The sequence below is a fragment of the Cherax quadricarinatus genome, chromosome 19, assembly GCF_038502225.1.
Source record: "Cherax quadricarinatus isolate ZL_2023a chromosome 19, ASM3850222v1, whole genome shotgun sequence".
Lineage (NCBI taxonomy): Eukaryota > Metazoa > Arthropoda > Malacostraca > Decapoda > Parastacidae > Cherax > Cherax quadricarinatus.
In genome coordinates, this window is record NC_091310.1 from 18,422,932 (window position 1) to 18,438,730 (window position 15,799).

Sequence of the window (15,799 nt, forward strand, 5' to 3'; positions counted from 1 at the left end):
TACTCTACGTCATCAGTGTGCGTCACCAGTGTGTAGTCTGTACTCTACGTCATCAGTGTGTAGTCTGTACTCTACGTCATCAGTGTGCGTCACCAGTGTGTAGTCTGTACTCTACGTCATCAGTGTGTAGTCTGTACTCTACGTCATCAGTGTGTAGTCTGTACTCTACGTCATCAGTGTGCGTCACCAGTGTGTAGTCTGTACTCTACGTCATCAGTGTGCGTCATCAGTGTGTAGTCTGTACTCTACGTCATCAGTGTGCGTCATCAGTGTGTAGTCTGTACTCTACGTCATCAGTGTGCGTCATCAGTGTGTAGTCTGTACTCTACGTCATCAGTGTGCGTCATCAGTGTGTAGTCTGTACTCTACGTCATCAGTGTGCGTCATCAGTGTGTAGTCTGTACTCTACGTCATCAGTGTGCATCATCAGTGTGTAGTCTGTACTGTCATCAGTGTGCGTCATCAGTGTGTAGTCTGTACTCTACGTCATCAGTGTGCGTCATCAGTGTGTAGTCTGTACTCTACGTCATCAGTGTGCGTCATCAGTGTGTAGTCTGTACTCTACGTCATCAGTGTGCGTCATCAGTGTGTAGTCTGTACTCTACGTCATCAGTGTGCGTCATCAGTGTGTAGTCTGTACTCTACGTCATCAGTGTGCATCATCAGTGTGTAGTCTGTACTCTACGTCATCAGTGTGTAGTCTGTACTCTGTCATCAGTGTGCGTCATCAGTGTGTAGTCTGTACTCTGTCATCAGTGTGTAGTCTGTACTCTGTCATCAGTGTGCGCCATCAGTGTGTAGTCTGTACTCTACGTCATCAGTGTGTAGTCTGTACTCTACGTCATCAGTGTGCGTCATCAGTGTGTAGTCTGTACTCTACGTCATCAGTGTGGATCATCAGTGTGTAGTCTGTACTCTACGTCATCAGTGTGCGTCATCAGTGTGTAGTCTGTACTCTACGTCATCAGTGTGCGTCATCAGTGTGTAGTCTGTACTCTACGTCATCAGTGTGTAGTCTGTACTCTACGTCATCAGTGTGGATCATCAGTGTGTAGTCTGTACTCTACGTCATCAGTGTGCGTCATCAGTGTGTAGTCTGTACTCTACGTCATCAGTGTGCGTCATCAGTGTGTAGTCTGTACTCTACGTCATCAGTGTGTAGTCTGTACTCTACGTCATCAGTGTGCGTCATCAGTGTGTAGGCAACCGCCAGTCTCAGGTGGCAGTTGCCTACACACTACCATTCTCTAAAAACTTACCCTACTTCTCCTGTTGTTGCCTTTGCAACACTGCACAGCTCCTGTCGTGCGAATATGTAAAACTTGCTATTTTGGCTTAAATAGCAACGCACTTTTGGCCAAATATGGCAAGCGAAAGTTTGTGTATGCAATAATTTCGCAAAAAAATCATTCTGAACCTAACGAAAAAAATACATTTCATTGTGTTTGTTTATTATTAAATTATGGTAAACTTATCTAAAATATATTTAGTTGGATTAGGGTAAAATAAATTGCATTTGTTAAAATAAAGTTAGGCATGTTTTTTTAAGGGTCTTTTGGTACAAAATTATTAATTTTTACATTAACATAAACGAAAAAATATATACATCCTTAAACGTATAAGAGAAAATTTTAGAAAAGACTTAATTTTAAATGAGTTCTTGCTAATTGACCAATTTTACCTATTCGGCACAACATACATACACACACACACACACATTATATATATATATATATACATATATATATATATATATATATATATATATATATATATATATATATATATATATATATATATATATATAATTGTGTGTGTGTATGTATGTCGTGCCGAATATGTAAAACTGGTCAATTAGTAAGAACTCATTTAAAATTAAGTCCTTTTTAAAATTTTCTCTTATACGTTTAAAGATATATTTTTTCATTAATGTTAATGTAAAAAAATTTAATTTTGCACCAGCAGAAATTTAGAAAACTTACTTAACCTTATTATAACAAGAACAATTTATTTTAGCCTAACCCTACTAAATATATTTTAGATTTGTTTATAATAATTTAATACTAAACAAACACAGTGAAATATATTTTTTTCGTTAGGTTCAGAATGATTTTTGCGAAATTATTGCATACACAAATTTTCACTTGTCCTATATGGCAAGATGAGCGTTGCTATTTAAGCCAAGATCGCAAGTTCTGCCTCTTCGGCACGACATATATATATATATATATATATATATATATATATATATATATATATATATATATATATATATATATATATATATATATATATATATATATATTACCTGTGCTCAAGTAGCAACCGTACCTTCAACCCGGAGACGAAGTATCCATGAGGTTGGAGGTCTGGTGGACACTTGACACTCGTACTCCCCACTATCACTCTCCCTTACTCCATGTATCTGTAGCTGCCAACTCTTGACCTGCTCTTGTCGAGGTACGGAGAAACGGTCTTCGTTTGTGTAGGTGTATATCCCCACCGTCAATAATCGTTGGTCTCTCCCGCGTATCCAAGACACCTGCAGCGGGATAGACGTCATTGAGAGAAAGAAAAAATCATTTAGTTCATGGTAGTTTAAATCTCTAGCTGTTATAATTATCCAACCTTTTCCCAAGTACTGCCTTTTTTTTTTTACAAAGTACAATTTTAATCGCCCCATTAGTAAAACAGGTCCAATTGATACCTGTTTCGGCTAGATTGAACATTAAAATGGTATAAAATACCGACAGGTTGTTAGGTAAGACACATGCAACAGTTAGGTATCTTTATTTCGAAACGTTTCGCCTACACAGTAGGCTTCTTCAGTCGAGTACAGAAAAGTTGATAGAAGCAGAAGATACTTGAAGACGATGTAATCAGTCCATCACCCTTAAAGTTTTGAGGTGGTTAGTCCCTCAGTCTGGAGAAGAGCATTGTTCCATAGTATGAAACAATATGGAGATGAAGTAACGAACGAACGAAAGTTCAGGTAAGATCCCAAATGGGATGAGCGGGGAAGACGGGACAGACGAAGAATAGTGCTGGAGAGGAGTGTTCTTAGTCGTAGAAATAGAGCCAGGGCTTAACCCAGCAGCAAAGGCGATCGTGGGACAGATATTGAAAAGAGAAATTCCGGTTCTTCTGTTGGGACTCCGGTGGGGTGAGCTGGGAGTAAGGGACTTGCGACGTTTAGAGCTAGAGAGGAGTGCAGAACTGAGTCATGTCTTAACCCAAAAAAGCTAAGGCGAACGTGGGTCAGAGAATGGTACCTGTCTTAGAAGGTACCTGTCAGCGGATCCAAGGTTATTTGTAAGTAGGGTTAGGAGCAGGATCATGCAAGGAGTAGAAAAGGTTGTGTTGGTTTGTGGGTCTGCGAATGTCTTCGTCAAGGAGAGAGGTCCAGTAGTCATGTCGTGTCTCAAGTTTGTCTATCTGTCTGTCACTGAGCCTCTTCCAGTACAGATTCAGCGCAGGGACGTCTAACTGGGCATGGAGAGACTCGCTTGTGGCGAAGTCCTCCCATCTGACATCAAGCACCCAGCGCAGCGCCTTGTTCTGGACACGCTGCAGTTTAAGTAAGTTTGTTTTTGCTGCAAGAGAGAGGGCTAGAGGAGAGTAAGTTATCAGAGGACGTATTAGGGATTTGTAGAGGTGTAGTTTGGTGCGTTGAGAGGCATGTTTCAGCTTGTAGAGGCCCGCAAGGGCCTTACTAGCTATTGCATGCCTTGGGTGAATGTGTCCGTGTAAACGAAGAAGGTAGTCAAGATTAACGCCAAGGACAGTGACAGATTGTGTGATAGGGAAGTAAGTGCGGGTGTCAGCTGTTCTGAGTTCGACAGGTAATGGAGGATCACGTTTCCTGTAGTTAAAATACGTAATGCTGGATTTTGCTGCATTGGTTTTGATCCTCCATTTTTGTTCCCAGATGGCTATCCTGTCAACCTCATTTTGTGTTTTGTGTGTGAGTGTATCTATATTGGCATGAGTGATAAGTTGTGTAATGTCGTCTGCATAGGCTAGTGTGATGGAGTTGTGGTATACAGGTGTTGGAATGTCGTTAGTGTATAAAATGTAGAGGGTAGGGGAAAGGACAGATCCCTGGGGTACTCCAGCATTTAGTGTGAAGTAGTCAGAGTAACAGCCTTGGAATTTGATTCTCATGGTACGGCCGTCTAGGAAGTTGCAGAGGAGTTTACGAGTATTGAGAGGCAGGTTGAAGTTAGTGCAGAGTTTGTACTTGAGCCCCTCGTGCCACACAGTGTCAAAAGCTTTTTCAACGTCTTTCGCAACCAGGGCTGTCCTGTTTCTTTGTTTTGTGTTTATGTGGATGTAGTTGAGAATGATGTTAATGGCATCCTGTGTGGATCTGTGTGTTCTGAAGCCAAACTGGCCATCTGAAAGTAGAGAATTATGTTCCAGGTATCTGCGAAGGCGATGATTAATGAGTTTTTCAAAGAGTTTTCCTAAAGTTTCGAGGAGGCTGATAGGGCGATAGTTTCTAGGGTCAGAGTGATCTTTATTGGGTTTAGGAAGGAGGATAGCAGTAGCAGCTTTGAAGAGGGAAGGGAAGTATCCAGAGGCAAGGGAGGCATTGAGGAGGTTTGTGTAGGCAGTAATGATAGAGTCAGGAAGGTGTTTCAGGATAATATGGTTTAGGCCAGAGGCACCAGGAGCCTTTGGAGGAAGGTGTCTGAGGAGAGTTTTAATGTCTGTGTTGGTGAAAGGAGTGTCGAGTTCTTGGGAGGAGGTAAGAGTGTCTAGATGTATGTGGCTGTCTGGTGTTGTTTCTTGTGTGTGTGCAGTGTTCCAGTGTTCTATGTTCTGAATGTGTTGAATAACGTTAGGGCGAGGTGGGTGAGGGTGGAAGATGTTCTCCCAGATGTGTTTGAAGATGTTGGTAGCAGCCTGTGGGTCTGAGATGTGTGTGTTGTTGTGGGTGATGTGTTTGAATTTGTTGGTGGGAGTAGTGCCTCTGATTTTTTTGATAAAGTTCCAGAAGGCTTTAGTGTTTTTAACACGCTGCCTGTCCGCTTGTTGTATTAGTCGTGACCAGTGATTGTTGTGGTCTTGGTCTAGGCTGTGTAAAATGTTGTTTCTAAGGTAAGTGAGATCTAATCTGACTTGATTAAATCTATGTGTGTTGTAGAGGAAGCGGTTGTGGTAGCAGATAATTAGTCTTCTTGTTCTGAGTGATGGTTTGAAGGAATAACGAGTGGTGTGAGTTTTCTTTGGTATTGCGATGTTGGCTGCTTGTGTAATGGTGTCCTGGATGAGATCAAGTTGAGTATCGATGTCAGAGATAGGTTTGTTGTTGTAGTCATAGGTGAGGTTAATATTGTCTATGTGCTGTTTGAAAGCATCCCAGTCAGCGTTCTTGTAGGAGAATGAAGGTGTGGTTGGAATGAGGATAGGGTTGGAGGAGATGTGTAAGATGACTGGGATGTGATCAGAGCCTGTAATAGGGCCAGGTGAGATGTAATGTTGAAATAGAGAGCTGGCTCGGTTTGCCAGAATGATGTCTGGTTTACCTTGGCCCGTGTGGTTGAAGAAGGTATTGAAGTCTGGGCCAAGATGAATTAGGTGTTTATGGTTTGTGAAGTTGAGTAACTGGTGACCAAGTTGGTTGTTACTGGTGTGATGAAAGGCAGTGTGTTTGGCATTCATGTCAGCTAGTAGGTAAGTTGGTGTGTTGGTGTAGTTGAAGACTGAGAGGTCGTGTATGTTGAGAGTAGTGTTTGGGCGAGCATAGGTGGTGAAAAAGATAAAGGGGCCAAGGTGGGTGTGTATTCTGACCGCAAGACAGTGTTGGTGAATAAAAGGGATTGGGAGAAATTCATGTTTTATGTTGGAATTGACAAGGATGGCAACCCCATCGTGGGGATCATAGGGGGACTGTAGTGCAGTATAACCATAATGGCGGATACATTGAGGGGCTTTGAGGCAGGTACTGTTTAGCAAAACAATATCTGGCCTCTCTGCTTCAAGGAGCTCGGCCAGTAGGTGTCTAATTGTAAAGTAAGAACGTACGTTGAACTGAATCACCTTAAACGTGATTTAATGGTTTCGTCTTAGCAAAGTTAATGTCGGGGGAGGAGTTTGGATTAAAGCCCGTGATAGTGGTGCCATCAGTGGATGTGTGTTTGTAGGTGCTACGGACCCGTTTCCTGGAGGGGGAGGAAGAGATGGATCTGTTTTTATGTTCTTTGGTCTGTCCGTCAGAAGTTGGGGTAGGTTTAGGTTTGAGTGGATTTTGTCTGGAGGAGGTGGAGTTGGACCTAGATGAGGTTTTGGTTGTGGTGGAGTGGGCGAAGGTGGATGCAGAGGAAGTGGAAGTTTTGGTAAGCTGTGAGGAAGTGGAAGCTTTGGAAGGGGATGAAGTGGGTAAGGAAGTGGGGGGAGGGGTGGTCGTAGCAGTAGCAGTAGGGGTGTTGGTGGGAGGTGTAGAAGTAGTGAAGAGAGGTAGTGGAGGAGGAGAGCTGGTGGGAGTAGGAAGTGGGGGGGTGGGAGTAGGAAGTGGGGGGGTGGGAGAGAGGAAGGAGGGAGAGGTTGTAGGAGGCTTGGAAGAGAAGCAGGAAGGAGGGATAATTAAAGAGGGAAGATTGTTAGCAGACAAGATTAGGTTAAGGACATGTGAGTAGTCTGATTGGTAAGCTTGTGAGATTACCATCGCAGAGTGGGCAGCAGTAGCAAGTTGACAGTTAGTTTTGTAGTCTAGTGTGGGTGTAGAAGGAGAAGTGCTTGTAGTCTGTGTGTTGGTGTTTGATGTGTGTAGAGTAGAAGAGGTAGACCAAGTGCGTGGGGAGGCCCAGGCATTGGGGGTAGGGGAGGGAGGTGTGGAAGGGGAGGGAGGTAAGGAAGGGGAGGGAGGAGCAGGGAAGGGGTTGGGGAGGGAGGGAGGTTGGCTGGCTCTGAGGGAGGAGAGAATGTGCTTTCTAGAAGGGCAGGAATTTGCAACTGCAGTGTGTGACCCGCCGCAGTTAGAACATTTAAGGGGGAGGTTGCAAGTATTCCAGAAGTGGCCAGTTGCTGAACATCTGGAGCAGACTTGTGTAGATGTGCATGTGTTTTTGTCGTGGCCGAATTTGTAGCATTTAAGACATTGTGTGATTGGGTGGAAGTTCGGAGTGAAGAGAGCGTTTGGAGGAATGCGGATGGTCTTGGCAAAGATTCCTTGACTGAAGAGTGTAGAGGCGTCAGCAGGAGTAGAACAGCGTATTTTGAGAATGGTAGAGTTTTCTGGTCTGTAAATATCGTCAACAGAGACTTTGTTCTTAGTACTGATATCTTTTATTAAGTCTTCTTTGTCTGTGTCATAGGCTGTCAGGAGAGAGTAGTCTACGTGTTTAGCAATGACTGTGCTTTTGGCACGGTGCTCAGGAGTCCAAATAATGGTGAAGCCTGCGTTGAGAAGTTTTTGTCTGGTATCGCTTGAGGTGTACGCTTCGTAGGAATGTTTGTCAAGAAGGAGTTTGAAGCCTGAGTTGGTTTTGAAGACTTTAAGTTGAGGTGCACCAGTGATCTGATATAATAAATTTTCCGGACAGATAGTGGCATCAGGATTAGAAAATTTGAGGTTTAGCGAGAAGGAATTGGATTTAGAAGAAGCAGAGGCAGGTGTGGGAGGTTGGGGGAGAGTGGAAGGGGGGTGGGAGGTGGAAGGCAACGAAGGCATCGTCTAATTACGAAAAGATGTAATTGGAGGTGACAATCGGCCAAAAAGTGAGAGTACTCAGCTAGGCAAGTACGTGTAAGTAGACACACGTACTTGCCTGGCGCAGGACACTAAGGAGGTGAACTGTAGCTTGATGGAGCACTGTATATCCTGAGTGCACAAATAACCCGCACATAAAAGACAGAAGCTTACGACGACGTTTCGGTCCGACTTGGACCATTGACAAAGTCACACTAACAGAGGTGGAGCAGGACGGCTATATATAGGCAGGAAGAGGTGGAGGTAGTAGTAGTGGTAGTAGTAGCAGTAGTACAAGAATTGTATATAATACCGACAAGATGAAATGACACATGCACAACACCCGGGCATCCCCACCGTAGACGTTTCGCCATCCAGCCAGCCACTGGATGGCGAAACGTCCACAACAAAGACAACCAGACGCCGCACATGTGTCTAATTTCATCAGTAGATGTAGTAGAAGAAGAAGAGGTAGTAGTAGTGGTAGTGGTAGAAGTGTGAAATAAGGAAGACGAGCCAGTCAAATACAAAGGAAGGGGAGCACTGCAAGAGAGCTAGAAACCCACAGAGGGAGAGCAAACGCACCGAGGTGCGTGAAAGGGGAAGTGGTGAAATAAAATAAAGAAGGAACAGAAACACGAGACAGGAGAGAGAAAGACAACCCAGAGGAGAAAAGGAGAGAGGAAAGGGGAAGAGGAAGAAGAAAAAGAAGAAGAAGAAGAAAAAATGAGGATTCAGGTTAAGTCACGGGTGTTCTGAAGTTTGGAGCATTTTACAATGTAGTGGGAGAGGAAGGCATCTACAGAGACGAAGCCAGGGCTAAGGTTCATACAAGGAAAGTTGTGTATAAGAGAGGATTCAACTAAACGGCGACTGTTCGAGTTGGAAGTAGGGAAGACAGTTTTAGCAGAAGACCAGTCAATAGGATGGCTATGATCTCTGACGTGACAGAAAAGAGCATTGTTAGTGTCGGCAAGCCTAACACTATTTTTGTGCTCACTAAGTCTGTCAGAAAGAGATCGACCAGTTTCTCCAAAGTATTGAAGAGGACAGGAGGAGCAAGAAATAGAGTAGACACCAGGAACATCTGTAGAGGGAGGAGAGGTATGAACGAGATTAGTGCGAAGAGTGTTAGTCTGGCGGAAGGTAAGCTTGATGTCTAAGGGACGGAGAGAATTGTTGAGATTAGAAAGACCGGAAATGTAGGGAAGGCAGAGGATAGAAGAGTTCCCATGAGTAGAGAGTTTGGGGGAGAAGAAATTGCGTTTAGCACGTGAGAGGGCAGAGTCTATGAAATGGGAAGGGTAGCCAAGACGGGAGAACGAATTATAAAGAGTGGAAATTTCTGCTGGAAGGAACTGAGGATCACAGATGCGGAGGGCACGGAGAAAGAGGGAGATAAGAACACTTTTCTTGACAGGGGAAGCATGATAGGAAAAGTAGTGAATGTACATGCCACTGTGCATAGGTTTACGGTAAACGGAAAAGGAAAAACCTGTATCTGAGCGGTGGACATGGACATCAAGGAAAGGAAGTAAGGAATTAGATTCCCATTCAGCTTTAAACTTAATGGAAGGGGCAAGATTGTTAAGAGCTTCAAGAAAAGGTTGGAAGAGACTGGAGTCATGAGGCCACAGAGCAAAGATGTCATCCACATAGCGGAGCCAGAGTGAAGGTTGCACATCGAGGGTAGGAAGAAGAACAGTCTCGAAGTATTCCATGTAAAGATTAGCAAGGACAAGAGAGAGAGGAGAGCCCATAGCGACACCGAAGGTTTGGGAATAATATTTCCCTTGGAAGGAAAAGGAGTTAGAGTCCACACAGAGGCGGATCAGATCAAGAAAGACAACAGTGGGGATAGGGAGATGAAGAAACCCTTCATGGGCCTTCTCTCTAAGGAAATCAAGGACATCATCAAGAGGGACATTGGTGAAGAGGGACTCAACGTCAAGACTAAGCATCTTACAGGTTGGGAGAGAGCGAACCCGTTCAATGAAGTCTTGAGAGTGACGGAGGTGGGCAGGAGAAAAAGTACCAAGAAAGGGAGTGAGGGTTTTGGCCAGCCAAGAAGCAAGAGAATAAGAGACAGAACCTCTAGAGGATATGATAGGACGAAGAGGAATATCAGGTTTATGAGTTTTGGGAAGGCCATAGAAATAGGGAAGAGAGGGACAGATGACACGAAACCGTTGAACAAGGTCAAAGTCAGGAGGACAGAGGTCGGAGAGAGTCCTTAGTTTTTTGTTGAAAGTTCTCTTGATGCGATCAAGAGGGTTGGAAACGAGAGGAGTGTAGGTGCGTGAGTCAGAGAGCAAGACATCAGCTTTACGGAGGTAATCCTCGCGATCAAGGATAACTACCGAATTACCTTTGTCAGAAGATAGTATGACAATGTTAGTGTTAGATTTAAGAGAAGAAAGGACAAGTTGGTAACGGCGTGGAAGGTGGTGATTCTTGGAAAACAGACTAACAAGAGCAGGAAGGAGAGCACCACGAAAAGTGGACAAGTCAGGAAGATTACGGAAGCGAGATTGACTTGTCCACTTTTCGTGGTGCTCTCATTCCTGCTCTTGTTAGTCTGTTTTCCAAGAATCACCACCTTCCACGCCGTTACCTACTTGCCCTTTCTTCTCTTAAATCTAACACTAACATTGTCATACTATCTTCTGACAAAGGTAATTCGGTAGTTATCCTTGATCGCGAGGATTACCTCCGTAAAGCTGATGTCTTGCTCTCTGACTCACGCACCTACACTCCTCTCGTTTCCAACCCTCTTGATCGCATCAAGAGAACTTTCAACAAAAAACTAAGGACTCTCTCCGACCTCTGTCCTCCTGACTTTGACCTTGTTCAACGGTTTCGTGTCATCTGTCCCTCTCTTCCCTATTTCTATGGCCTTCCCAAAACTCATAAACCTGATATTCCTCTTCGTCCTATCATATCCTCTAGAGGTTCTGTCTCTTATTCTCTTGCTTCTTGGCTGGCCAAAACCCTCACTCCCTTTCTTGGTACTTTTTCTCCTGCCCACCTCCGTCACTCTCAAGACTTCATTGAACGGGTTCGCTCTCTCCCTCTTCACCAATGTCCCTCTTGATGATGTCCTTGATTTCCTTAGAGAGAAGGCCCATGAAGGGTTTCTTCATCTCCCTATCCCCACTGTTGTCTTTCTTGATCTGATCCGCCTCTGTGTGGACTCTAACTCCTTTTCCTTCCAAGGGAAATATTATTCCCAAACTTTCGGTGTCGCTATGGGCTCTCCTCTCTCTCCTGTCCTTGCTAATCTTTACATGGAATACTTCGAGACTGTTCTTCTTCCTACCCTCGATGTGCAACCTTCACTCTGGCTCCGCTATGTGGATGACATCTTTGCTCTGTGGCCTCATGACTCCAGTCTCTTCCAACCTTTTCTTGAAGCTCTTAACAATCTTGCCCCTTCCATTAAGTTTAAAGCTGAATGGGAATCTAATTCCTTACTTCCTTTCCTTGATGTCCATGTCCACCGCTCAGATACAGGTTTTTCCTTTTCCGTTTACCGTAAACCTATGCACAGTGGCATGTACATTCACTACTTTTCCTATCATGCTTCCCCTGTCAAGAAAAGTGTTCTTATCTCCCTCTTTCTCCGTGCCCTCCGCATCTGTGATCCTCAGTTCCTTCCAGCAGAAATTTCCACTCTTTATATTCGTTCTCCCGTCTTGGCTACCCTTCCCATTTCATAGACTCTGCCCTCTCACGTGCTAAACGCAATTTCTTCTCCCCCAAACTCTCTACTCATGGGAACTCTTCTATCCTCTGCCTTCCCTACATTTCCGGTCTTTCTAATCTCAACAATTCTCTCCGTCCCTTAGACATCAAGCTTACCTTCCGCCAGACTAACACTCTTCGCACTAATCTCGTTCATACCTCTCCTCCCTCTACAGATGTTCCTGGTGTCTACTCTATTTCTTGCTCCTCCTGTCCTCTTCAATACTTTGGAGAAACTGGTCGATCTCTTTCTGACAGACTTAGTGAGCACAAAAATAGTGTTAGGCTTGCCGACACTAACAATGCTCTTTTCTGTCACGTCAGAGATCATAGCCATCCTATTGACTGGTCTTCTGCTAAAACTGTCTTCCCTACTTCCAACTCGAACAGTCGCCGTTTAGTTGAATCCTCTCTTATACACAACTTTTCTTGTATGAACCTTAGCCCTGGCTTCGTCTCTGTAGATGCCTTCCTCTCCCACTACATTGTAAAATGCTCCAAACTTCAGAACACCCGTGACTTAACCTGAATCCTCATTTTTTCTTCTTCTTCTTTTTCTTCTTCCTCTTCCCCTTTCCTCTCTCCTTTTCTCCTCTGGGTTGTCTTTCTCTCTCCTGTCTCGTGTTTCTGTTCCTTCTTTATTTTATTTCACCACTTCCCCTTTCACGCACCTCGGTGCGCTTGCTCTCCCTCTGTGGGTTTCTAGCTCTCTTGCAGTGCTCCCCTTCCTTTGTATTTGACTGGCTCGTCTTCCTTATTTCACACTTCTACCACTACCACTACTACTACCTCTTCTTCTTCTACTACATCTACTGATGAAATTAGACACATGTGCGGCGTCTGGTTGTCTTTGTTGTGGACGTTTCGCCATCCAGTGGCTGGCTGGATGGCGAAACGTCTACGGTGGGGATGCCCGGGTGTTGTGCATGTGTCATTTCATCTTGTCGGTATTATATACAATTCTTGTACTACTACTACTACTACTACTACTACTACCACTACTACTACCTCCACCTCTTCCTGCCTATATATAGCCGTCCTGCTCCACCTCTGTTAGTGTGACTTTGTCAATGGTCCAAGTCGGACCGAAACGTCGTCGTAAGCTTCTGTCTTTTATGTGCGGGTTATTTGTGTATCGTTCCAGTCACGGTATTGTGCCTTTTTGTTATTTATCCTGAGTGGTGGCGAGACTGGCTGTATGGCGTGCAGTCAACAGGCGAAGAGAATTCAGGCAGCAAGAGGCTTCCTGCCCTTCGGTCGGCAACCACCGACGCACCAATCCTGATGGTGGAGAGGAAGACGAAGGTCCAGCAAGCACTACTCAAAGCACTACTCAACACGGGGTAATTCGAGAGAGGCGAGATCGTCGATGTGTTAGGTAAGCACACGTCACCACTCGAGCTAAGTCGACTGACACTATGAAGAAGCCTACTGTGTAGGCGAAACGTTTCATAATAAAGATACCTAACTGTTGCATATGTGTCTTACCTAACAACCTGTCGGTATTTTATACCATTTTAATGTTCAATCTGTCAGACACTGCAACACAAGGGTATCTTGGTACAGACCTGCAATCAACTTCGACAACTTCCACTAGTGAGAGCGGCTGGATTTGAGAGGGACCTGACCTTTCAACATCTGAGTTCTTACCTCTCCTAGTGGCCTACGTCTCACCTCTTGGCGCTATAAAAAGCTCCATTCTGTCACTTCATCTCCATATTGTTTCATACTATGGAACAATGCTCTTCTCCAGACTGAGGGACTGACCACCTCAAAACTTTAAGGGTGATGGACTGATTACATCGTCTTCAAGTATCTTCTGCTTCTATCAACTTTTCTGTACTTGACTGAAGAAGCCTACTGTGTAGGCGAAACGTTTCATAATAAAGATACCTAACTGTTGCATATGTGTCTTACCTAACAACCTGTCGGTATTTTATACCATTTTAATGTTCAATCTGTCAGACACTGCAACACAAGGGTATCTTGGTACAGACCTGCAATCAACTTCGACAACTTCCACTAGTGAGAGCGGCTGGATTTGAGAGGGACCTGACCTTTCAACATCTGAGTTCTTACCTCTCCTAGTGGCCTACGTCTCACCTCTTGGCGCTATAAAAAGCTCCATTCTGTCACTTCATCTCCATATTGTTTCATACTATGGAACAATGCTCTTCTCCAGACTGAGGGACTGACCACCTCAAAACTTTAAGGGTGATGGACTGATTACATCGTCTTCAAGTATCTTCTGCTTCTATCAACTTTTCTGTACTTGACTGAAGAAGCCTACTGTGTAGGCGAAACGTTTCATAATAAAGATACCTAACTGTTGCATATGTCTTACCTAACACACATCTCCAGTTGGCGTTGTAATGCCAATTTCTATAATTTCAAAGGTTCTACAGTCCACATGGCACTCCTCTGCTGACCACAAATACAGTGAAGTGCCACTGGCGAGTGTTCCTTTTCTTCCAAACAGTATTCACTCCTTGCTACACAATGTTATTTCGAGTGATATACCTGGTTACCTGGAGGTTATTCCGGGGATCAACGCCCCCGCGGCCCGGTCCACGACCAGGCCTCCCGATGGATCAGGGCCTGATCAACTAGGCTGTTACTGCTGGCCGCACGCAGTCCGACGTACGAGCCACAGCCCGGCTGATCCGGCACTGACTTTAGGTATCTGTCCAGCTCTCTCTTGAAGGCAGCCAGGGGTTTATTGGCAATTCCCCTAATGCTTGATGGGAGGCTGTTGAACAGTTTTGGGCCCCGGACACTTATGGTGTTTTCTCTTAGTGTACCAATGGCGCCCCTACTTTTTATTGGCGGCATTTTGCATCGCCTGCCCAGTCTTTTACTTTCGTAGGGAGTGATTTCTGTGTGCAGATTTGGGACCATTCCTTCCAAGATTTTCCAAGTGTAGATTATGATATATCTCTCCCTCCTGCGTTCCAACGAGTACAAGTCAAGTGCTTTCAAGCGTTCCCAGTAGTTAAGGTGCTTGACAGAACTTATACGTGCAGTAAAGGATCTCTGTACACTCTCTAGATCTGCGATTTCACCTGCTTTGTATGGAGATGTTAATGTACAGCAGTATTCCAGCCTAGAGAGAACAAGTGATTTGAAAAGGATCATCATGGGCTTGGCATCTCTCGTTTTGAAAGTTCTCATTATCCATCCTATCATTTTCTTTGCACGTGCGATCGTGGCACTGTTGTGATCCTTGAAAGTGAGATCCTCAGACATTACTACTCCCAGGTCCCTTACATTATTTTTCCGCTCTATTGTATGGCCGGAGTCAGTAGTATACTCTGTTCTAGTTATTATCTCCTCCAGTTTTCCATAACGGAGTAGTTGGAATTTGTCCTCATTGAACATCATATTGTTTACCGTTGCCCACTGGAAAACTTTGTTTATATCTTCTTGGAGGTTAACCGCGTCCTCAGCAGATGACAGCCTCATGCAGATCCTAGTATCATCCGCAAAGGATGATACGGTGCTGTGGTGTATATCTCTGTTTATGTCTGATATGAGGATAAGGAATAAGATGGGGGCGAGTACTGTGCCTTGTGGAACAGAGCTCTTCACTATGGCAGCCTCCGATTTAACTCTGTTGACCACTACTCTTTGTGTTCGATTTGTTAGGAAGTTGAAGATCCATCTCCCCACTTTCCCAGTTATTCCTTTAGCACGTATTTTATGGGCTATTACGCCATGATCTCATTTGTCAAATGCTTTTGCAAAGTCTGTGTATATTACATCTGCATTCTGATTTTCTTCCAGTGCATCCAAGGCCATGTCATAGTGATCCAGTAGTTGTGAGAGGCAGGAGCGACCTGCCCTGAACCCATGTTGCCCTGGATTGTGCAGATTTTGGGAATCCAGGTGATTTGCAATTCTGCTTCTTAGCACTCTTTCAAAGATTTTTATGATGTGGGACGTCAGAGCTATTGGTCTATAGTTCTTAGCTAATGCTTTGCTGCCACCTTTATGGAGCGGGGCTATATCCGTTGTTTTAAGTGACTGTGGAATTTCACCCATGTCCAAGCTCCTCCTCCATAGTGTACTTAGGGCACGCGAGAGGGGTTTCTTGCTACCTGGCACGAATATTTTAGCGGCTGCTTGCTACCTAGCAGAGTCAGCAATTTACTAAAATCCGTGTCAGGAGACATTTCTCATAACGTGATAAAAAAGAAAAACACTACCACAGACTCTACTATTCCTACATATTATCTGCCTTCGCACTGACCGTAATGCTTCACACCTAGAGTAAACAGACTCAAGTCATGTCGTAAATGCTTTTATAAATCTCTTGATAACATACAGGTTCCAAAATGAGTAGTTAAAACATTTCTTGCGTAA

At 44.3% G+C, this 15,799-nt stretch overlaps 1 protein-coding gene and 1 long non-coding RNA gene across 5 annotated transcripts in view; one reads left to right on the forward strand and one right to left on the reverse strand.

Annotated features, from left to right (window-relative positions):
* Nucleotides 1-15,799, forward strand: part of LOC138852922 (uncharacterized) — a 145,354-nt gene that overhangs the window by 61,994 nt on the left and 67,561 nt on the right. The window lies entirely within an intron of this gene.
* The window catches only part of LOC128688255 (neural cell adhesion molecule L1), a 68,041-nt gene that overhangs the window by 37,160 nt on the left and 15,082 nt on the right, over nt 1-15,799 (reverse strand). For all 4 annotated transcript variants that reach the window (XR_011392175.1, XR_011392174.1, XM_070086553.1 and 1 more), the window contains one exon: nt 2,332-2,542. Coding sequence is in view for 2 of the 4 variants with exons in the window: in XM_070086553.1 (XP_069942654.1) it covers nt 2,332-2,542 (211 nt within the window). In the remaining 2 variants the exon portion in view is untranslated. The remainder of the gene's footprint in view (nt 1-2,331; nt 2,543-15,799) is intronic.